This window comes from Meles meles, chromosome 7, assembly GCF_922984935.1.
Source record: "Meles meles chromosome 7, mMelMel3.1 paternal haplotype, whole genome shotgun sequence".
In the NCBI taxonomy this organism is placed as follows: domain Eukaryota; kingdom Metazoa; phylum Chordata; class Mammalia; order Carnivora; family Mustelidae; genus Meles; species Meles meles.
The window spans coordinates 86,450,366-86,473,733 of record NC_060072.1 but is presented as its reverse complement, the minus strand read 5'-3'; the positions used below and the strand labels follow the sequence as shown (position 1 = coordinate 86,473,733).

The 23,368-nt window shown below is 39.9% G+C and overlaps 1 protein-coding gene and 3 non-coding genes across 9 annotated transcripts; all 4 read left to right on the top strand.

The window, feature by feature from the left end:
• Positions 1 to 1,732: 1,732 nt before the first annotated feature.
• Positions 1,733 to 21,336, top strand: KANSL2 (KAT8 regulatory NSL complex subunit 2). 6 transcript variants are annotated; one of them, XM_046012627.1, is made up of 10 exons: positions 1,733 to 1,870; positions 2,424 to 2,682; positions 3,511 to 3,689; positions 4,216 to 4,330; positions 9,293 to 9,456; positions 9,680 to 9,846; positions 10,374 to 10,470; positions 14,014 to 14,267; positions 19,793 to 19,912; positions 20,580 to 21,336. In XM_046012627.1, exons 2-10 carry the CDS (start codon positions 2,432 to 2,434, stop codon positions 20,709 to 20,711), a joined length of 1,479 nt encoding a protein of 492 aa, XP_045868583.1. In that variant the 5' UTR covers positions 1,733 to 1,870; positions 2,424 to 2,431; the 3' UTR covers positions 20,712 to 21,336. The 6 variants fall into 6 exon arrangements, with proteins under 6 accessions (XP_045868583.1, XP_045868584.1, XP_045868582.1 ...); XM_046012628.1 differs by lacking the exon at positions 1,733 to 1,870 and adding an exon at positions 1,873 to 1,970; XM_046012626.1 differs by lacking the exon at positions 1,733 to 1,870 and adding an exon at positions 2,127 to 2,259.
• Positions 10,557 to 10,693, top strand: LOC123947821. Its single transcript, XR_006819851.1, has one exon. It is a non-coding gene; the product is annotated as a small nucleolar RNA SNORA2/SNORA34 family (small nucleolar RNA).
• Positions 18,548 to 18,678, top strand: LOC123947823. Its single transcript, XR_006819853.1, has one exon. It is a non-coding gene; the product is annotated as a small nucleolar RNA SNORA2/SNORA34 family (small nucleolar RNA).
• LOC123947822 lies at positions 20,245 to 20,380 on the top strand. The gene has a single exon (XR_006819852.1). It is a non-coding gene; the product is annotated as a small nucleolar RNA SNORA2/SNORA34 family (small nucleolar RNA).
• Positions 21,337 to 23,368: the final 2,032 nt, after the last annotated feature.

Genomic DNA, 23,368 nt, shown 5'->3' with positions numbered 1-23,368 from the left:
TTTTTTTTTCAGCTAAGACCTATAGTAGACACTCTAATTAAAGTCTGTTCATCCCTATATAGTTCCTGTTGCCTCTTCATTGTTCTCTGTAGTAGAGTTAGTATTCCTTTTTAATATCACATTTGGTTGCAGATTTCCTTTTTTTTCTCTTTTTTTAGGATTTTATTTTTAAGTAGTCTCTATGCTCAACATGGGACTCAAACTTAGGATGCCAAGATCAAGAGTTGTATGCTCTAGCAACTGAGCCAGCCAGGCAGCCCTGGTTGCAGATTCTGATTCCCCTATTTTCTGTAATGTGATTGCCTCCCGCTAGTTTTGAGTTGTAGAGAGTTTATAACAAATGTCTTCTTTGTACCCATTCTGAGGGTTAGAGTGTTTGCTTTTGTGTATAAATTGCAGTTGTTAATATCGTTTGTATTGCATCCACAACCCCACACTGCTCTAGAATGATTACTCCGAAAGAGCAGGTTTATCTTTCTTCTACTCTCTGTTTCCCCAGGTGCCTGGCACTTAGGTGCTCAATAAATATTTATTGAATGAATGAATTTCAGGAAAGGGCCTTCTAAGGATGCCCTAATCTGGAAATGGCATCTCTTCCAACTGCCCTCCCCCATTTTTATTTTAATCACTTTTATGTCCAAACTGCTGTTGTTGAGCATTGTAGATTCTCTGTGCTCACCTGCATTGTGAATCACACCTGCTCATTGGTGCTGGAGAAACCTCTTAAACTGACAATAGATAAAGAAGCACTGGAGGGATGGGATGCAGAAAAGATCCAGAAAGGTGAGAGGGGGAAATTGTTGGTTCCTTCCAATAAGAGGTGCAGTGGAGATGAAAAAAGATGATTTAACTAAAAATAGTTAAAGTATGATAAAATTGGGATCGTGTCTGCCATTTCTTTTTCTTTTTAAAGATTTTATTTCATTTATTTGGCAGAGAGAGGGATCACAAGTAGGCAGAGAGGCAGGCAGAGAGAGAGGGGGAAGCAGGCTCCCCGCTGAGGGGCTTGATCCCAGGACCCTGAGATCATGACCAGAGTAGAAGGCAGAGGCTTAACCCACTGAGCCACCCAGGCACCCATGTTTGCCATTTCTGTATACCTTCCTTATTTAGCATGAAACTGTAGAGGATTTTAGAGAAACTGGGCCTAAACCGGAACTCGTATTTCCTTATTCTCGGTCATGGTCTATACTATACGAGAGGCAATAAGGGATAAAAAATGAGGGCTGGGTTCACAACATTCACCTCCTTCTCCTATAAGTAGATATAGGTCCGTTCTGTTCCTCGGTTATCTTATCTGTAAAACTGGAGATAATAGCCCCCTTATTTCAGGGTTGCTCTGAAAATCAAGTGTTTATAAATGTAATTCCCCAGGCTCCGTAAATACTCAATGTTTCAATAAATGAACTGCTCACAAAACTACAGCCTTTTCCTGTTTATACAGGAAGTCAACTGTACAGCGATTTTTGGCCTCTGCATGTCTGATTTTTTACCCGCAGTGTCAGGGTGGTGAGGTAGTAGCAGCCTAGGTCTACACAGCGGTCAAAAGCAGCCTGTAAACCAGCGGTGCAGCAAACTGGAAGCACAGCCCTGCGGCGTGAGCAACTCCCGCGGCCAGCGTACCGTCAACCTCATCCTCCCCGGGGCGGAGCTGCTGACTGACGGACAGGTTGTCTTAGCCACCCCAACCGCGTTTTTTCTCATCGCCCCGCCCCCCAGCCGTGATAGGTAGCCGGCCTCGGCCAATGGTGACACACAGCCATGGGCACAGTAGCCAATCAGGGTTGGTAGCTTGGAAAGGAGCGGGGTCGAGTTAGACGCCGGTGGCGCGCCCAGAGAGCTAGCGGCGCGGTGCGGCGCGGCGGCAGAGGTAAGATGGCGGCGGTGCTTAATCTCGCCATCGCAGTTAGGCTGCTGCTTCTCCCCTCCTGCCGTCTTCGAGTTGCTGCTTCGTCCCAGTCAGCGTCGAGGTTGCTTTCCTTCTGCAGGCTTCCAGAAGCCAGATTCTCTGGTGCCCGGAGCCGGAGGACAAAATGGCGCTTGCACAGGCGGCCAGGGACGGGCAGGGCCCAGCCATGAGCTCTGAGGCGGGCCGGGACAAAGGCGGCGTGCAGGGAGGCGGTGGCCCGGCGAGGCGCTGCGGCGTTGCTGCCGCCGCGTGGGGCGGGCGCTTTCAGCTCGTGGTGCGGCCGTGCGAGCCCGAGATACTTAGGACGTGCTGGTGGTTCGGGTGGCGGCGGGCATGGGGAAGAAATTGAAGTGAGACAAATGGACTGGTGGCCTGGGGAGACGTGGGAGGAGGGCAGTTACGGAGCGTGACTTCTGCCAGTCTTTTGGAAACTCCCCGCGGTCGGCCCGGATGTCGTGGAGCAAGAATTTTCGGGAAGGGTAAGGGCTTTTTGATCTTCTCTGTGACCCTGCAGGTTTTGGTATGAACAGGATTCGGATCCACGTCTTGCCGACCAATCGGGGGAGGATCACCCCAGTGCCCAGGTCCCAGGAACCCCTTTCTTGTTCATTCACTCATCGCCCATGCTCGCAACCTCGTCTGGAGGGGCAGGAGTTTTGCATTAAGCATATCCTTGAAGACAAGAATGCACCCTTCAAGCAGTGTAGTTATATATCAACGAAGAATGGAAAAAGATGTCCCAGTGCTGCTCCAAAGCCTGAGAAGAAAGATGGGTATATATGTATAGATAACCTATGTCGTTTTTACTTTAAGTTTTAAAACGAGAGGGGGAGGTGGATATTGTGGCCTTGTGAATAGCTGGAGTTTTTGTAAAATTGGAGTTATGGATATATCTTTGAGGAGGAAAAAAAACCCAAACCGTTGAAGACTGCCAAAGAGGCCACTTCCAGTTGGGGCACTCACTTAATTTCTTTAGACCTTTTCCCTTGTCTATAAAATAAGGGGATATCCTAGATTATTCTTAATCCTGGGGTCCCTGACCCTTTGGGTCATCCCTGAACCTTGCTGAGTTGTGTATATGTGCATTCTTCTGGGAATGGCTTCATAGCTTTCATCATTTAAGCAAAAGTATTCAAGCAGAAACATAACTTGGCTAGTTAATTCTGCATGTATATTTTGGATTTAAAATTGTGCCTCATATTTTATTACCTTCAGTAGATGGATACTGAAGAGTTACCAGAAATTAAGTTATTATTTTATTGTATATAATAATGTAGAGTTACCAGAAACAATTTCGAGAGATGCAAGTGGATCTCTTTGATTTGTTCTAAGGTGATGTCAGCGTTTTTATAGTTGGGATGTTTAGTTTGATGAATGAAGCGCCAGATGATTATCCTACCTGCATGTCCCCTTAGTAAGACCAAATGAGTTGACGTTGGGCCGGTTAAATTACTCTGCCTTACTGGCCTTTTTAACTTATAAATGAAGGTAGTAGTTATTTTAATTTCCTAAAAATGATCTAAAGACTAGTGACTGTGAAAATGGTTGAACTCTTTCAAGAAGGGACCTGAGTACAAAATGTTAATATTTTGTCTCCTTAGCGTGTCTTTCTGTGCTGAACATGCCCGTAGGAATGCCCTGGCACTTCATGCTCAAATGAAGAAGACCAATCCAGGGCCTGTGGGTGAAACACTCTTGTGCCAGCTAAGCTCTTACGCTAAGACAGAGCTGGGGTCTCAAACTCCAGAAAGTAGCCGCAGTGAAGCCAGTCGAATTCTGGGTAAGGATCTTTTCTCCTAGAATGAAAAAGGAAAAAGTAAGGTAAAGAACTTATTTTGGTTTAGCACAGTGCCTTGAACATATACATGATAATAGAATAAAATTGTAATTCATTGACGATTTGGTGAGAATCCAGGATTGCTGTGTTCACCAGTTCTTTTCGGTTTGAGGTAGTGTGTGCTTGGGTTTACTGTCTTGAGTTTATGACTGTTTCCTTCATTGCCGTTTTTATGCTTGTCTTTGTTAGGCAAGGTAACTTCAGGAAGCAAGAATAATCTTGAGTTGACCTTTCTGTCCTTTTGAGGGCACAGTTACCTGATTTATGTTTTAAGTAACCTTACTTGGGTTATAATTTTTTCAAGCCAGTTTTATTTGCCGGTGCCTTTGTATTAAGTTGTTGGGGGTTTTTGTTTGTTTGTTTCTCTTAAATGTTAATGTTTGGGTTGATGGGTTAAGTAATCTAGTTCTGTGTGGTGGAGTTACAGAGGTGGGAAGTCTTAATGGCTGCTCTCCCTTCCTTGCCTCAGATGAAGACAGCTGGAGTGATGGGGAGCAGGAACCCATTACTGTGGATCAGACATGGAGAGGTGACCCTGACAGTGAAGCTGATAGCATAGACAGTGATCAAGAAGATCCCCTAAAGTAAGTTGTAACTCCACATAAGACTTTAAAAATTTTTTTGTAGTTAGAATGTGGACTACAGTAATGCATGCTTTTAATAGATAAAGAACCTAGGAGGGGTGAAGAGAGTTTAGCTATTTGTGAACAGTAATAGCTTCTGTATTTTAAAGTGTCCTGGTTCATCACTATCTTGCTGCAGGGCAAGATTTTATTCTTTTTTGGAAGTCGGTAATTTGGAAAAATTTTGCATATCAAATTCTACACATGAAAAAGTATAGGGGAGAAAATAGGAAATTTCTTGGACATAATGGGAGATCGGTTGAGAAATGCTTAGATCAGCTAGAGAAGAGGAAATTGATTTAAATGGATTCCTGGCTTAAACCTCAGGAACAGTTATGTTACTGTATTTGAATAACTACTTTTTTTTTTTGCAAAGTTACATTTTATGAGTTTTTTTTTTCCTTAGTAGAAAAATAAAAAGATATTCAGGGGTTTCCTTTTGTTTCATGCCTAAGAAAGAGAAACTGATTTAGGATCCCAGAAGCAAGTAATCAGGCTAATTATATCTTAACTAAGGTTCTACTCTTTACTTAGCCCATGATCACCTAAGGAATTGTAGGAAAAAAACATTGCCACTCACAATCTCATATTTCTGTCTCATGGTTTGGGTTTAGTTTAATTTTTTCTTTTTTTGTTTTCTTCTTTCTGTGTACTGTCTCAACACTTCCGTTGACAGTTTGCGTAGAAGTAAATAGTACGAGGGATAATGAATTTCTAGTCTCGTCATAAAAAGTCATTTAGGTTTACATTTTCTTTTTTTTTTTTTTTAAGATTTTATTTATTTATTTGACAGAGAGAGAGGTCACAAGTAGGCAGAGAGGCAGGCAGAGAGAGAGGAGGAAGCAGGCATTTATTTGACAGAGAGAGAGGTCACAAGTAGGCAGAGAGGCAGGCAGAGAGAGAGGAGGAAGCAGCCCCCGATGCGGGGCTTGATCCCAGGACCCTGAGATCATGACCTGAGCCGAAGGCAGCGGCTTAATCCACTGAGCCACCCAGGCGCCCCTAGGTTTACATTTTCTAAGAATTAATTTCATCTATTTTTCTTGAGTAATGTCAGTTTATCAGCTCTTCAGGAAGTACTTGTTTGGAAAGTCTCATCTAAGTAGTTTGAAAAGAAAGGAATGTTCATTATCTGGCAGGATTCTCTCACAGCAGTAACTTTATACCAAACCCCCCCCCCACCTCCATTGTGCTTCTGGAAATTCCAGACTTGCTGCTTTGAAGAGGTATATGCTCTCTGTAATCACAAAATGACTGTTCTTTGGTGTGGTAAATAACTCAGCTTCGAAGGTCCAGAAACTTGATTTTGTCAGTAGTAATTTAGAGTGGATTAGTCTCTAGGGGACATATTTATGCTAGTGTAACTTAAAAATACCACTTAATTTTATGAGATGTATAAGTGTTAAAAGGACTAGGTACTTGATGTCGATTTCTCCTAAAAGGAATATTCAAAGGGGAAAATGAAGTAGGCAACTAAATACAAGATTTCTCTTAATTCATGAGATGATCCAAAAAAAATTTGGGCCTCCTAAAATGTTTGCATTTTTAGGGATGTCTAAGTAGAGTTGTTAAATATCTTTTTTTTTTTTTTTAAGATTTTATTTATTTATTTGACAGACAGAGATCACAAGTAGGCAGAGAGAGAGGAGGAAGCAGGCTCCCTGCTGAGCAGAGAGCCCGATGTGGGGCTCGATCCCAGGACCCTGAGATCATGACCGGAGCTGAAGGCAGAGGCTTTAACCCACTGAGCCACCCGGGCGCCCCTGTTAAATGTCTTTTAATACTAAATTTGTTAATAAGGTTATGTACTGATGTCTTAAATTTAATATAAGTCTTTTTATTTAATGAAATTCTTTTAATTTCCTCTCTGGTGTCAGTGTTTTGTTGTTACTAGGACCATTTTTTGAATCATTAACAACAGCATATATCTTTTTTTAAAAAAGATATTTTATTTATTTATTTGACAGAGAGAGAGAGAGAGATCACAAGTAGGCAGAGAGGCTGGCAGGGGGGTGGGAAGCAGGCTTCCTGCTGAGCAGAGAGCCTGATGGAGGACCCTGGGATCATGACCTGAGCTGAAGGCAGAGGCTTAACCCACTGAGCCACCCAGGTGCTTAGCATATATCCTCTTCACTTCGTTTTTCAGAAGGGTGCTTTTGTATTGTTTATGATGATGTCATTAGAGATTTTATCCTGACTAGAATTAATATTGGTATAGTTTCTTCCTCACCTTTAGGTATGTCTATGTGATTTTCCTCAAAGTAACCATTTACTTAATTGCTTTGTAAAAAGGAACCTGAGGACTTCATTTACAACATCTTGCACTGGTGAAGTTTTAGCTTAAGACTAATTGTTAAATCTTTTCTTTTTTAAAGATTTATTTATTTGACAGAGATGACAAGTAGGCAGAGAGGTGGGCAGAGAGAGAGGAGGAAGCAGGCTCCCTGCTGAGCAGAGAGCCCGATGAGGGGCTTGGATGAGGGGCTTAATCCGAGGACCCTGGGATCATGACCCGAGCCGAATGCAGAGGCTTTAACCCACTGAGCCACCCAGGCATCCCAAATCTTTCCTTTTTTAAAAAGTAATTTTTTTTAAAAGTAATTTTTATCACGTGACATTCTACAGGTATTCAGAACTAGTTTTTGTAAAGGTCATTTCAGGTTATTGAGACTTCATCATTGTTACTAAAATAAATTTGGAGCAATGCTCTTTCATAAGAGACATTATTTAATAGAATATAAGATGACTCCCTCTTTTTTGAAGATGAATTCAGGTAATAAAACCCTGACTTAAATTTGTGAATATCAGAGTAAAGGAAGTTAGTACATGATTTTAGTAACAGCTGTGAATGTCTGAAACATCCATCTTTAAATAAATGACCCACTCCCCCCAGTGATTTGTAGTAAATTCTAATTATAGTGACTTTCCATTTATAAATTCTAGTCCTAGACTATTGGTTAAATTCTCTTCTGGCAGGGTACGATGAAGTTAATGTCATTTTAACAAAATTAATATTAGGTTAAGTCCTCAATAGTTTAGGTTTGCAAACATACTAATGCAACAAACCTGTTTTCCTGAAGATGCAAATTAGTTATCTTATTTAGACTTCAAATGTTTTTAAAACCTTTTCACAACGTTTTGGTAGTCTTAGATTTTGTCGTTTGTATAATTTGCTAGTTTTTATTCATCATATTTTGGTTCTTAATTTCTTATTTTTACTTCAGACTACTTTGTAATTGTACTTAATGCACAGGTAGTATTGGATTCCATTTATATTGGAGAAAGGTTTTGGGCAGAGATTACTTGCTTTCGGTCCTGAAGTTAATAATTCTGTTTATTTTGTGTGTTTTAATGGCCTAACAGCTAATTTTTTGAGAAGGTGTAATATTTGTATTTCAAATGAGTTTGAGTACATAATTTGTATATATTGTTTTAAATACAGGATGTAATTTTTACTCAGTTAAAATATGAAAATAGGAAGTCAAGTATATATCTAATGTCCTCTTCCCGGTTATGTAATGATCATACAAGGCTAATGGAATAAAAAATCTTTAAATTTGCAGTTAATCTTTTCATTTAGACTTAAGTCAGAATCAGGAAAGTCTCCAGTTAAATTGCTTTTTTAACTCAGTTGCTTATGTGACCTCATCATAATCACTAGAATAACTTCTTATATTTATATTGGTGGCCAAGCTTAGTAAAATTGATGTGGATCTAGATCTTTGGCAATTAAAGGCCACCCCAGGGTGCTATATTTTGAGAAATTTGTCAAGAAAATGAGCTGGGGACAGTGAACAGCCACTGTGGACCAGTGTTTTGAGGGCTCATGTAACTTCCAATATAGGAATATATTTTAAATTAGAAATTGAAATTATTTTTTGTATTTCGATTAAATTGTATTAAGATAGTAATGTTATTAAATTGAATACTTTTAAGCTATCCTGACTGCTAAGTGACTAAATTATGAATTATGAAATGGAATAAGATTGTAAATTAATAAAAAATTTGAATGTTCAAAATCTTCATTTCTTAACTGCAGATAACTGGGAAAAATAATGAAACCACTCCCCTTCCTCATATTGTGAGATCATGCATTAGTATCCAGTGTCCAGGGATTTTCTTTATTATTTATTTATTTTTTTTTAAAAAGATTTTATTTATTTATTTGACAGAGAGAGATCACAAGCAGACAGAGAGAGAGGGAAGCAGGCTCGCTGCCGAGCAGAGAGCCTGATGCGGGACTCGATCCCAGGACCCTGAGATCATGACCTGAGCCGAAGGCAGCGGCTTAACCCACTGAGCCACCCAGGCACCTGATTTTCTTTATTATTATTATTATTATTATTATTATTTAATTTTTTTTTTAAAGATTTTATTTATTTATTTGGCAGACAGAGATCACAAGTAGGCAGAGTGAGCGGAGGAAGCAGGCCCCCTGCTGAGCAGAGAGCCCGATGTGGGGCTCAATCCCAGGACCCTGGGTTCATGACCTGAGCCGAAGGCAGAGGCTTAACCCGCTGAGCCACCCAGGCGCCCTATTACTTAATTTTTTTAAAGATTTATTTATGTATGTATTTGATGGACAGAGATCACAAGTAGGCAGAGAGGCAGGCAGAGAGAGAGGAGGAAGCAGGCTTCCAGCTGAGCAGAGAGCCTGATGCGGGGCTCGATCCGAGGACCTGGGATTATGATCTGAGCTGAAGGCAGAGGCCTTAACCCACTGAGCCACCCAGGCGCCCCTATTACTTGTTTTTTAATAACTTAAATGCTGTGTATGAAAACATTCATATTTAATAAGGTGATGGTTTCAGTGGTGGCTTACTATTAAATAACAAACTTAAGTCTCCTCTCTACCTTTTTCTCCTTTTAAGCTTGGGTTTAATATTGTGTTTTCTTATTCTTTGCTGAATTGTTTTATTCCAGACATGCTGGTGTCTACACAGCAGAAGAAGTTGCTCTGATAATGCGTGAGAAGCTAATTCGTTTGCAGTCTTTGTACATCGATCAGTTTAAACGGCTTCAACATCTGCTCAAAGAGAAGAAGCGACGTTATTTACATAATCGCAAAGTGGAACATGAAGCTCTAGGCAAGTTTTCTATGCTAGTCCCAACCAGCTATTTGTGGGTTCACAATGTGAATTTGGTAGTAGTTAGATGTATCTGTCTTGGTACCTGGAGTGAAGGAGAATTTGCTTTTGAAAATAGCTATCTTATGGCCAGAGTTTACCCTGTTTATTTCTTGTTAATTTGGAGCAGCCATCCTTTATTCGTTGCTCAGCACATAACATCTTGACTGTTGTGACTCATCAGGTAGTAGTCTCCTGACTGGCCCAGAGGGACTTTTGGCCAAAGAACGAGAGAACTTAAAGCGTCTGAAGTGTCTTCGGCGGTATCGCCAGCGTTACGGAGTGGAAGCCTTATTACATAGGCAGCTGAAGGAACGCAGAATGCTGGCCACAGATGGTGCTGCCCAACAGGTAATTTGTGTTTATACCTCTAAGGGGTATGTATTTGCTTTGTTTACTAAGAGTAATAGTCAAAACACTGTACAGTCTTGGCTCTGAAATCTGACTTAATTGGACGTGGGGTAAATTGAAAAGAGCACTTGAGTCCAGAGACTCCTGATCTTGAGGTTGTCATGTGTTGAGTTTTTTAGCTTTTAAGGATGTACCTTTCTTATAAGTATCTGTTCTCATAGATAATTCGTTGTATTTTCCCTCCCTCCCTCCTTCCTTCCTTCCTCTCTTTCTTTCTTTCTTTCCGTAAGATTTATAGAGACCGAGAGAGAGTGCATGTGAGTGAGGTGGGGGCAAAGGGAGAGAATCTTTAAGCAGACTCCCCTCTGAGCAGGAAGCCCGGCATGGGCTCAGTCTCTCAACTCATGAAATCATGACCAGAGCCAAAACAAAGAGCTGGATGCAAACTGAGCCACCCAGATGCTCCAGTTGGTTGTATTTTCTTTTGATGGTTTGTTTGTTTGATTTATCTATTTTCTCCATTGTAGGCTCATACGACTCGTTCCAGTCAGAGGTGCTTGGCCTTTGTGGATGATGTTCGTTGTTCCAATCAGTCTCTTCCAATGACCAGACATTGCCTTACCCGTATCTTTTTTATTCAGTTCAATTTGCTAGCTAAAGGCTGGTGGGAATCTCTGATAGTTTGCTTAATTGAAGATCTTTGTTTTCCTTTGGCCCTGAATCAAGGCCAGCAGTTTGCTGAAGCTGTTGGTTTCAAACAGGAGCCTAAAGAAATGTCTTTCTATGGTCTGTTGGCCGTTTCAAAACTTTGGGAATGTAATGGTCAATTCATTAGGAAGAAACATATGAGTCATTGGAGATAGCAGTGGGCTAATATTTATTTATAGTAGATTAGTATTGGGATTCCAAAATACAGAGATCCGGGCTGGAACTTTTTCACTGGAAATAGAATAGTGTTAAATCCAGTTATCTCACACACACACTGTACACACACACACATACACAAAATTAATGCAGGTTTTCCACCAGAAAACAGTTGGTTCTGAACTGTGACCTTTCTTTAAGAAGTATCCTTTTGTATGGTCAGGGCCCTAATTTGTATATTTTAGACTTCATTCAAATTGAAAACTTACTACTTCCAAAAATAGAATGATTCCTCTCCCCACCCTCCTAGTTAGTTTGCCTTTGAACCATCATAGCATCTCTTGATTCTGCTATGAGACCACATTTACTGTCAGTTTGTAAGACTTTCTGAGTTTATTGGATTGTGAAAGTGCATCCTTATTATGGATATCAAGAAAGTTACTTTCACAGTAGAAGCACTTGTTAAGTATGATGATCTTTATTATCTAAAAGGCTTAAGTCTTGCTGGATTTTATTTGCCTGGCAAGAGATATAAAATATTTGGAAATGAAGTTTATCTTTTTTAATAGGAAAAGAAAAAGAATCTTCTCTTGGTCATCTGAGAGGAAAAAATTGTTTTCTGTTCTGTTTATTTGAATATTTTACCAGTTTATTATTATAATATCTGATAAAGGATTATTGTCCTTAATACACAAATTACTTGGCGCAAGGTAATTAAAAACTAAAGATAAATGCTCAAAACAATTGGGCAAAGGATGGCTCCATGTTGAAAAGTTTATCTTCACTGTACATAAGTGAAACAGGAAATAAAATTTTTAATGTATGAATTTGATGCTTATATATATATGTTTAATGAATGAGTGAATTTCAAGTTGAAATTGAGGTGAGATTGTGGTGAATGAGTCCTTCTAAATACTGCCAGTGAGAAGATCAAGTGGTGGTATAAGCTTTTTAGAGAGGAGCTTGGCAGTATTCATATTGTTTGATATAATGTTACCTTGGAATTTATCTTAAGGATATAATCAAATGTAGATCGGTATTTTTACATAGAATTCCTTCAACTGGAGACAGCCTTTAAATTTTCAGAAATGGGGTATAGAGGAAAATTATGATGTAACATCATGTGGAATATGTTTAGGCAATAAGCATTAGATTTAACAAAATTTATGAATGACATAGGAAAATGATTGTGACAAAAATAGGATATGAAATTACATATAATCAGATACTGGGAGGGGAATTAACAGAAATTGACTGCTTCTTGTTGGTGGGGTTACGAATGCCCTTTATTCCTCTGCCTTGTACTTTCCAGGTTTTCTTCAGTGAGCGTGAATTACTTTATAAATTAGAAAAACTCAGTTTACAAATATTGAGGAATATTTTAGACTTAAAATATTATACTCAAATGGTTCATTAGGTTATTAATATTTTAAAAAGCAAAGTTGAAAATGAAATGTATTTGAAAGGAGAAGGGAAGCATGATTTCTTTTGTTTTATGTTTTCTTCCTTTCCACTCCATAGTTGCTTAAGTCACTTACCCTTCCTTAAGTCCTTATCCCAGAGAAAGATGCGACTGCCATTGGTGACCTGTTAACTCTTTACACTGGTCTAATGGAGACAGCACTGGACTGAAAGTGAAGGACCCAGACTCTAGTTGTAGGTCAACCATTCCCTTCTCTTTGTCTCTCTTGTCCCTATTGGAAAGGAAAGGGGTGGAGGAGGATGGGGGAGGGTTTTTCCAGGATATTGTATTAAATATGAGACTTGTGAAAGTCCTTTTAATTCCATGAAAAAAGTTCTAATTAAAACATTTAATTTAATGGATTGATTTTAAGTATTAATAATTTAATAAGATTGGACTTTTAAGCACATTGGAGACTAGGTTTTCTTAAGCACATAGAGAATGCAAATCTAGTTGTTCCTCTTAGATTCAGGTGTTTGTTCGTTTGATTGTTCATTTTCATTTGATAAGCATTGTTTATTTTGTACTGTTTACTATTCCTTTAGAGAAGTGGTTCTCAACTGGGGACCATTTTATCCCCATTTGGTGATGTGTGGAGACAGTTCTGCTTTTTACAATTCAGGGATGAGAGTGCTACTGACATCTAGTGGGTAGAGGCCAGGAATGCTGCTAAGCATCCTACAATGCACAGGCCAGCCAGTGATGTCAGTAGAATTACGGTTGTGAAACCCTGTCTTAAGAGTTTAGCAGTTTCTAAGAATTGATTGAAACAAATGGCTTTATTCAAGAAGTTTTACTTGGTTTAAAAATAAAATACATGCTAGACTTCTTAATTTTTAGATATTACCTTAAAATTTGGGAGGAAAATTTACCCATAATTCTATAATGTCGGGTACCATTAGTTCATAGAAAATTGTGGCTTCTGGTTTAAAAATAAGCCCACATTTGAAATAACAGTTGTCTGTTAATCTAGGGGGAGACCATGTAGTTAAGATTTCAAGAAATAGTTATCACTTGAATAAAACATTTCAGAGAGAGAGTAACTTGAACTAAATTTTATTGTTTATCTAATCAGTTTAATTTTGATTCGTCCTACAGAGCTGCTTTGCTAACTTGGAAACTTGCCCGTTTCTGTAGAAGTTGTTAGTCCTCCTGGGGTAACTTGCTTTCCATGGGTCCTCAAAATTATTTCTTTCCTTTCTCTTTGGAACCATGGCAGAACTCCCCTGCACTAGCATCCCTATCCCCCCCAAAAGCAAGGGGGCATGGAAACTTATTTTTATTTTTTGTCTATTACTAGAGCTTCTATTTTCCCCAGTTCACTGCTGCTTTAAACATATGTAAACATTTTAGAAACAAGATTCAAGAAGTTTTTGCAATTTTTTTTTGCCACTGTGCTTAATAGAGCAGAAACAGCACCATATCTCTGGATTGTTGGGAGGCCTTGGTAGCGTTTCTGCAGGCTATTTGCCTTTGCCATAGCATATTTTGTAGGAATAGATACAGGTTCCTAGGATTGTTACTGAGGTTTGCTTAGCTGTGTTGTTAAATGTTTTGTGTTTGACTCTTCCAAGTGAGAACAAGATTAGTGTCTCTAGTTTAAATGACTGGGATCCTGAAGGGTAATTTGGGGACTAGATTTAAATTACCAGTAGAGCTGGAATTGGATGCTAGTGAATGACACTTTGAGAAGAACTTTGAAAAAATTGCTGTGTTTGATTCTGTTTCACATGTAACCAGTTGTCTTCTGTAGCGCAGACCTTGAATTTTACATGGCAGACAACACTTGTATTTTGTGCCTCTAGTAGATCCATTTTATTTCCCTTGACCATTTTCTACAGATATTTGTCAGGACACGAATCAGGTTCTCTTCAAATGCTGCCAGGGGTCTGAAGAGGTACCCTGCAACAAACCAGTTCCTGTAAGCCTCTCTGAGGATCCCTGCTGCCCACTGCATTTCCAGTTGCCTCCTCAGATGTATAAGCCCGAGCAGGTACTGTCTGTGCCAGACGATCTGGAAGCCGGCCCCATGGATCTGTACTTGAGTGCTGCCGAGCTTCAGCCCACTGAGAGTTTACCTCTGGAGTTCAGTGATGTAAGTTAGAGAAGCTCTGCTCTGGTTGGACCTTGAGGCAAGGCCTTATTTATTAATGGTGAGATTAGGTTCATCTTTTGTGGCCAGGAGACTTGATAAAGTTTTTGAAATGCTACATGTATGATTGTGTTTGTATGTTAGCATATTAATTTAGGGACCGTTAAGTTGGCAGGAGTTTTTCTTTATCTGAGGGAATGATAAGGAATTAAATTGTAAACTATGGGAAGCTGGAAAGTCAAGATTGTTTTGGATTTAGTATAGCCAGAAAACTTGGTACCCATCCACAAGGTGAGTGATTCAATAGAATCTTAATAGTACATATGAATTCTCATATCTACTCTTGATGGTTTTAAGCTGTGTGTTTGCTCTGTAGTAGTAAAGTTTCATTTTCAGGTTAATATGCCCCCTAGGAAATGACTCTAAACCTAGCTCTGGCTCCTGACTTTTATTTTTGATGTGTTATTGTAGATTCTGTTGTGAATGGACTAGAACAACAGTGATCGCTTTTTAAGTATTTACAGCCTTCTAAGTGTGTACACTACTTTTTTTTTTTTTTAAGATTTTATTTATTTATTTGTCAGAGAGAGGGAGACAGAGGAAGATCACAAGTAGGCAGAGAGGTAGGCAGAGGCAGAGGGAGAAGCAGGCTCCCTGCCGACCAAGGAGCCCGATATGGGACATGATCCCAGGACGCTAGGATCATAACCTGAGCCGAAAGCAGCTGCTTAACCAACTTAACCACCCAGGCGTCCCGTGTACACTACTTTTTTAAGCTTGTTCCTCGATTGGTCCCAACCCATTAACCCATCTCTAATTTATTTGTTCCCATAGTTAGCACTATCCTACTGTCAGACTCAGGGATCAGTTGATACAGCATCTTTGTCTTAGCACTTTAGTTAATATTTAGTGTTTTTTTTTTTTTTTTTAAAGAATTTATTTATTTATTTGACAGACAGAGATCACAAGTTGGACAGGCAGGCAGAGAGAGAGGAAGGGAAGCAGGCTCCCCGCTGAGCAGAGAGCCTGATGTGGGGCTCGATCCCAGGACACTGAGATCATGACCTGAGCCGAAGTCAGAGGCTTTAACCTACTGAGCCACCCAGGCGCCCCAATATTTAGTGTTCTGGATAAAGGTCTTCATTATTTGTTCTGAGGATAAGTCTGAATTTCATAATAAAGTTTTGTATATAACCATGACATGTTTAATGTAACAAATATAAATGGAAAATTTAGTATAGTTTGCAAGATTATTTACTAATGGTAGAGGCAGTTTGGGTGGCTGTAAGGGTATTGCTTATTAAAAAGAATATAAAAGGACGATAATATCTGAAAAAGAAAGGTGATATTAAGAAGAAACTGGGTCTAATTTTCTTTCTTTTCATGATCCCCTTTCTTCCTTTTGGTTACATATGATCTATAGGCTTATTAAACTTTTTTTCATTATTTCATTTATAATAAAGTTATTTTTATTATAATCCTATTTATAATTGCTTTTTAAATAAATTTCTTTAACACAGATTTCATAGAATACGAAAACTAGAAAGGGACCTTATATACTTTAGTACTTCCCAAGTTTTTCCAGTGAGATTATGTTGAAGAGCCTAAATGAGCAGATAGCCCTTTGTTGATAAGGACAGAGTTTTGTCCACTTCCTTCATTTTAAATGTGAAGAACGTGCAGAGATGCTATCTTTTTTTTTTTTTTAACTTAGTAACATGAGCGAATGTATAAGGTCTGAAAAGTAACCTAATAAGCACTATATCACTACATTCCTTTCAGATAATAATGTAAATATGTAGAAAGTAGCACATGTATTTCATGTGGATATGTTAGGATAGTAACTTTTATTTCATCTGATAATTTTTTAGAGCCATTTCTGTTTTGACCTTTTTGCTTTTCCCCTTTCACCTGTTCTTGCCATATTAGTATTGCTCTTCGGAGAATTTTTACACAAAATTTTAGAGATTATAAGATTTGTGATTATATGTGAAACTGACATTTAAGGAATCTTAATTTTAAAAATATTAGGGGCACCTACTGGTTCAGTCAGTTAAGGGTCTGACTCTTGGTTTCGGCTCAGGTCATGATCTCTGTCCTGGGATCCAGCCTCACTTCAGGGTTCTGTGCTCAACTGGGAGTCTCTTTGGCCTTCCTTCTCTCTCTGCCTCTCCTCCTGCTTGTGTGTGTGTGTGCATTTGCGCATGCTCTCTCTCTCTCAGATAAATAACATCTTTAAAAATATTTAAAAACATTGTCAAATCTGTTTATTCATATTGTTCATATTTTTTTTTCCCAAAAGAATGTGAGAAGTAACCTTATTTTACAGATTCTAATGGGTTTTTAAGATGAACCTTTGATGTTAGAGGTTTAAAATGATAATCATTTGGGGCGCCTGGGTGGCTCAGGGTTAAGCCTCTGCCTTCTGCTCAGGTCATGATCTCAGGATCCTGGGATGGAGCCCCACATCAGGCTCCCTGCTCAGCGGGGAGCCTGCTTCCCCCTCCTCCTCTGCTTGCCTCTCTGCCTGCTTGTGATCTCTCTCTCTGTCAAATAAATAAATAAAATCTTTTAAAAAATGATAATCATTTGTACTTTATCACCTACTATGTTCATATTAATACACTTTTGATAAATCATATTGGTCATTATAAGTATAGTTTTATTCTTAATCTTTGGAGGTAAAAATTCTCCAGAAAACGTTGAAACAAAATCCAGTTTTAGAAATTTTGTCCTCCTGTACTGGATATATTTATTAATATACAATTTTCCTGGGGGGAGAAATGATTTCTTGATTGTATGAATTTAACCAGGCAGTCTTAGTTTGTAACCGACATTCTGCCTTAGATGTCATTTCTATAACTTGCTAATAACTTCTGGTAATTTTACCTATGGGAGGACCAGGTATTAGATAATAATACAGGTTAAAATTCAGTCTTTCCTTCTGGATATTATATTTGCTTGTTTACTGTGCTTTGATCCAAGGATGTTTGGCAACAACTTAATACCATAATCTTACTACTTTTTGTGTGTGATATTTGAGATCAGAACAAAATGTGGATTCTGTTTTTTATGTCCTGATGGACTTCTGTTTCTAAATATTCCTGTTGTGATAGGCATTTCTGCTGATCCTCTCTTCTTGTTTGAGGTTCCTTTCCCCAAATTTAATTCTTTTTTTTTTTTTTTAAGATTTTTGCCATTTATTTATTAGATCACAGGTAGGCAGAGAGGCAGGCAGAGAGGGAGAGAGAAGGAAGCAGGCTCGCCACTGAGCACAGATATGGGGCTCTGTCCCAGGACCCTGAGATCATGACCTCAGCTGAAGGCAGAGGCCTCAACCCACTGAGCCACCCAGGTGCACCTCCCCAATTTTAATTCTTGTAACAGACAAAATGAACATGTGAGAAAAGCCTTTTGAATATCTATTTTCTTTACAAAACATTTCCATACCATTGTCTCTTGAGACTTGGGAAACTTCATGCCTCATGGGTTCTTTTATTTTCATTTATTCATTTATTTTTTCATTTGCCAGAGAGAGAGTGCAAGAGCGCACACAGGCAGGGGGAGCAGCAGGCAGCCTGCTGAGCAAGGAGGCCAACTGGGGACTCCATCCCAGGCCACCCAGGCGTTCCTAAATGGGTTCTTTCAAATACCAAGTTAATTATATGTATAATAATTGTGCATAGTAAAAGAATTGAAGAGAACATTTTACAGGCTTAACTACATGAGAATACTGGTTTCTGTGGATAGTACAGAAGTTTCTAGGGGCACCTGGCTGGTTCTGTCAGTTTTGTGGGGGACTCTTGGTTTTGGCTCACGTCATGATCTCATGGGTTGTGAGAGTCCGCCTGAAGATTCTCTCTGTCTGCCCCTCCCGCCCACTCAGCACTCTCATAAATGGATGACTGAATGGAAAACTAAATAGTTTCTAACACATCTGAAATAGACGTTAGGTAGCTGACCATATCCTTTTCTGAATTTCTGCTTAAATTGGGCAGGCTTAAGTGTCATGCATTTTAAAATTAATATTCTTTATAGTCAAGTGTGATACTTAATTTGGTAATTAGCACACCAAAGAAAGGGTTTCACATGCTTAGATTTAATTTAAAAGTATAGAACTAAGTCTTTTGTAAAGCTAGATTACTGGAAACAGAGCCTCTATAAAGTGGATTGGGCATAGGGGAGTACAAGCCCTTTGTAAATTCACTCTTAGGAAGGAAGTTTTGCAGTAGACTCTTGGTAGCATGAAAGTTAGTTTGACACATTGTGGTTTTGTGATGCTTTTGGCCCTGAATCAAGACCAGTGGTTTGCTGTAGCTGTTGGTTTCAAACAGGAGCCAAGAGTACTGTTTCAGTGGTCTGGTAGCCATTCAGCATCCCAGTGGGAATGGCTCCTTCCATTGGAAGAACATAGATTATATGGAACATGATTTTCTTTCTTTTTTTATTTTTCCTCTTTTTAAAAAAAGCTTTTATTTATTTGAGAGAGATAGAGGAGAGAGAGGGGAGAGCAGGAATGTGGGGGGAGGGGCAGACAGAGAAGCAAACTCCCCATGGAGCAGGGAGCCTGAAATGGGACTCCATCCCAGGACATCAAGATCATGACCTGAGCAGAGGGCAAATGCTTAACCAACTGAACCACCCAGGTGCCTCCCCACCCCCTTAAAAGAACAATTGAAGTATGTTTTGTTTAAGAATTGGGATTTCTGGGAGGGGATAGGGACTTAATCCAAATAGTACTTCTTAGCTCACTGTGACTGTTAGGGCATTAATCAAGCAATCTCATATTGTCCAGCCTTTTTTTTTTTTTTAAGTAAGCTCTGTGCTCACGATGGGGCTTGAACTTAGAGCCCTGAGATCAGGAGTTGATTGCTCCACGGACAGAGTCAGCCAGCCATCCTGCATATTGTCCAGTCTTTGAAAGCAGTATTTTATTTTAGTTTGTGATTATGCTGATTGTCCATATTAGGTTCACCACTGGTGAACTTAGGTGGTGACTACAGTTAGTCTTAGAAGGAATACACTTTCTTTTAAATAAAATTTTTTTGTAAAATGTTAATCGCATGAAATTTACTGTTAACCATTTTTACATGTACAATTCGTGGTGTTACGTACATTCACAGTTTCGAGCAGCTGTCACCATTGTGCATCTCTCGAATTTTTCTATCAGCTTCAAGACTGTGCCCATTGAACTATAACTCCTGCTTCCTCTCTCCCTCCCACCATTGGTAGCTACTATTCTACATTTTTGTCTCTGAATTTTTTTTATTTGAAAATACCTTTCTTTTTGTTTTAAAGCTAGTACAGTGGTCTGTGCTTTATACTCAGCAGCATGCAAAAGTTTTTAGAGCTTTTGGATCTTATCCCATTTGTTGGACATTCTGGGAAAAATCTTTTTTTGGTTAAAGGTAGGCAAGGGGGTGAGAGAAATATGGGGAAATTGCTTTGGGGTTTATTGAAAAATATTCCAGCTTCAGCTTACTGGTTCTCTTGGTTTTACTGATTGCTTTTTCTCTTTTTTTTCCTAGGACTTGGATGTTGTGGGTGATGGTATGCAGTGCCCTCCTTCACCCTTACTTTTTGATCCTTCACTAACCCTTGAAGATCATTCAGTCAAAGAAATTGCCGAAGGCCCGGTGGATATTCTGGCAAGTGAAGGACAACCCCATCCAGGCACAGGTCTCCCTGCTGGCTGTGGCTAGCATGTACTCCCAGTGTGGGGTTGTTATCACAAGTAGACTATACAGGGGCCCCAGATGGCAGTTCTCTAAATGGGCCCTTAAAGAGAGCACCACTTGTCCCAGAATTTCAGAGAGCAGAATGCATGTTTCTTTAGTTAACTAGAAGAGGTTAAGACAAGGAATCTACATAAATCATAAGTGGTTCTTTTTAAAGGGAGAGTTCAGCACAGAATTGTTTTCATCACAGCATAAGGACAAGTCATGTGATTCAGCTTCTTTGAGCCTTGGGTGGGGTACCGGTGGCCCTGACTGAAGACTAGCAGTTGTACTGTAGCTGTTTGTTTCAAGCAGAGGCCCAAAGGACTATCTTCCTGTGATCTCCTGGCTGTTCTGGAACCTCAGCAGAGAATGGCTGTTTCATTGGAAGAAACAACCCATAGCTCTCCCTCCCATTGGGAGGGCCTCAGGAATGCTACCTGTCATGGCCACTGACTCCAAGGATCAGAGATAGTACAGTATGGGGAAGAGCAACCTCTCAGTTACTATATTTCTGCTGTCATGATCTTGATAAGTCACATTCATGTTTCAGACCATAATGAATGGATTTGTAACCAAAGTGACTTCCTTTTAACAGGGCCAGATGCAGATGGCTGGAGATGGGTGCAGATCACAGGGGTCTCGAAATTCTGAGAAAGCCTCTGCACCACTGCCTCAGAGCGGAGTGGCTACTACAAATGGGAAGCCAGAACCCTCTTCTATCAGTTGATGATTTGTTTGGGGAACCATTTATCTGACTTTGGTGGATTTGAATTTTCCATTCTTTAAACAAGTATTTATGACTGTCTCTCACTGAAGGACACCTCCGACTATGGCATTGTTTTTCCTCTGGTTTATTGAGTGCTGTAGTCAAACATAAACCAGATTTGTTGGGGAGGGACCAAGAGTGTCTTCCCACTCTGCGCAGGGAAAAGAGGGGTAGGTGATTCCTGTCAGAGCTGCTGGGACTGAGAGTATTTGGGATTGTGCCTAAGGAAGAGACATCTTTGTAATGGGAATTCCCAGGTCCAGGCACAAATACGCATGGGTGTTTAGGTAGGAGATGTGTACCTTTGGGTTATTAATGGAATCCCGTCTCTGATTATCTCTATCTAATGGCCTGTGTTTTAGCCTTTCTTCACCTCTCACCTGATTGGTAATCTGAACCCCTCTTTCCTCCACTGAACCTCTGACCTATCATGTCTGAGAATAGCCCAGAGGACTGGGTCCTCTTTAATCATCCATCTTGCTTCTAACCTATGTAAATTTCTGTAGTGGCTATCTTATGTAAAATATAATAAAAAAATATTGTATATAGTTTCTATTAAATGTTAAAATGTTACGAAAATGTAAAACAATTGAATGCATGTTTTCTTTGTATTTGAATGTGTATATATATTTTTTGGGTCCTTAGGGGGTTGTATCTGATGGGAAAGGGAAAAACAGGACAGGTTAAGTTCATCCCAAGAAGTAAAATACATTTTCAGGAACAGGGTTTGGTTTGGAAGGTAAGATAAGAACCTGTAAAGAAGTAAATGGAAACGGGTGGAACTTCCTTATTAAAGCCTACCAGTTTTAGAAACCTTCCTTCTTTTCATTCTGTTCTTTGTGCCACCTACTCCCATTTGCATTTCTTTTCTCCCAACTAATGTCTTATTATCATCTCAAAATTCTCTAGAGCTAGGAATATATGTAAAAAAACTTGCATTGAAGTTGAGCCTGATGCTGGAGCAGAGAGAGGTGTAAACTGTCAAGATCATTTTGATGATGAATCTAAAGATAGGGTTAAAATAAAAGTTCACTTAGGACTGAGTTACCTATGCTACAAGTTGTCTGTTACAGGCATGCCTTGGAGATACGTAGGATAGGCTCCAGACCACTGTAGTCAAAACAGATACCTTGATAAAGCACGTCAGGTGAATTTTCTGGTTTTCCAGCACATATAAAATTTACACTGTACTGTAATCTACTAAATGTGTAATAGCGTTATGTCTTTAAAAAGTCATAACTTAGTTAAAAAATACTTCATCGCTAAACAGGGCTAACCATCATGTGAGCCTTCAACAAGTGGTAATCACTGATCATAGATTATCATAACATAAATAATGAAATCGTGTAAGATTTATGAATGTGGCACAGACACAAAGTGAGCAAATGCTTTTGGGAAAATGGTGCCAGTACATTTGGTCGATGCTGGGTTTCCACAAACCTTCAGTTTGTAAAAGAACGCAGCATCTGCGAAGTGCAATAAAGCGATGCACAGTAAAACGTGCGCCTGTAATTGTCCCTGGACCTTTGTTAAAGTGCTGCCCAGCTGACTTCTACTATTTAGTAGCCCTGTGATCTTCGTGGCTGTTACCATGCTCCGTCCTGGCCTGCAGAAGGCTTGTTGAACTTGGTGATGTTGGAGCCCTTCTTACCTGATGGCTTTGGTGAATGGGAATGTCCTCTGGGTCTCATATAACGGACCCATTCTGGCATATTCTCTTTGCACGTATTGATTCCTTTGCTAGGGCAACGGCAGCATTTTCACATTGCTGAGTGTTCGCCATCATTTTTTTCCAGGTTTCTGAAAGGCACCCCTGTAGCTAGTTTACCCCCATTTCCTGGGCTCCTGGTCAAGGTGTTAAATTATGAGTACCGAGAACATGCTTCCAAGCCAGCGACTTCTTACCAATTTCATGTTCTGGTCCTCTTGATTAGGCACTTTCAAAACCAAGTCCAGGGGTATTCCCCTGCCTTCTACCAATACCTGCTAGCTAGTTCTTAAAGTTCTTTGAGGTACAATTTCTTTACTCATTTATCAGGCCCAGTGCATTACCAGCTGGGTCATGCTGGGATTTAACTCTGCTATTTGGCCTGAAAAGAAATGAGGTGGAGGCAGCTTCGTGGGAAGAAAAGGACACGTTTTGTGAGAATGCCCCCCCCCCCTTTTTTAAAAAAGATTTTGTTTGACAGAGATCACAAGTAGGCAGAGACAGGAAGGGAAGCAGGCTCCCTGCTGAGTAGAGAGCTGATGTGGGGCTCCATCCCAGGACCCTGGGATCATGACCCAAGCCAAAGACAGGCTTTAACCCACTGAGCCACCCAGGTGCCCCAAGAATGGCCCTCTTTAAGAGAGTCTTCTGCATGGGGGAGGTGCTCGCTCTTGCTAGGGGGTGATAGGCCACTTCGGTGAACATGATTTGGTTCGTGTAAGTCTGCAGAGCCAGTATTCTTGGGAGCTTCCATCCAGATGTCTTAATACCATATGTTAGGGTTCCAAGTTTTTCCAGTCAGGCTCCTGAGCTTAGCGTAACAGTACCACTTGGAGCGTTTAGACTTCTCTGGAATTCAACTCACTAAGTCAGCCTGCCACTCAACTGAGTGCTTCTGTGTTGCAGGTGA

Excerpts from the sequence above, each read along its gene's own strand:
- KANSL2 (XM_046012627.1), top strand. The coding sequence starts at position 2,432 with ATGAACAGGATTCGGATCCACGTCTTGCCGACCAATCGGGGGAGGATC. Across the intron at positions 3,690-4,215 it reads TGAAGCCAGTCGAATTCTGG|ATGAAGACAGCTGGAGTGAT; the intron begins GTAAGGATCTTT and ends TCCTTGCCTCAG. Across the intron at positions 4,331-9,292 it reads GATCAAGAAGATCCCCTAAA|ACATGCTGGTGTCTACACAG; the intron begins GTAAGTTGTAAC and ends GTTTTATTCCAG.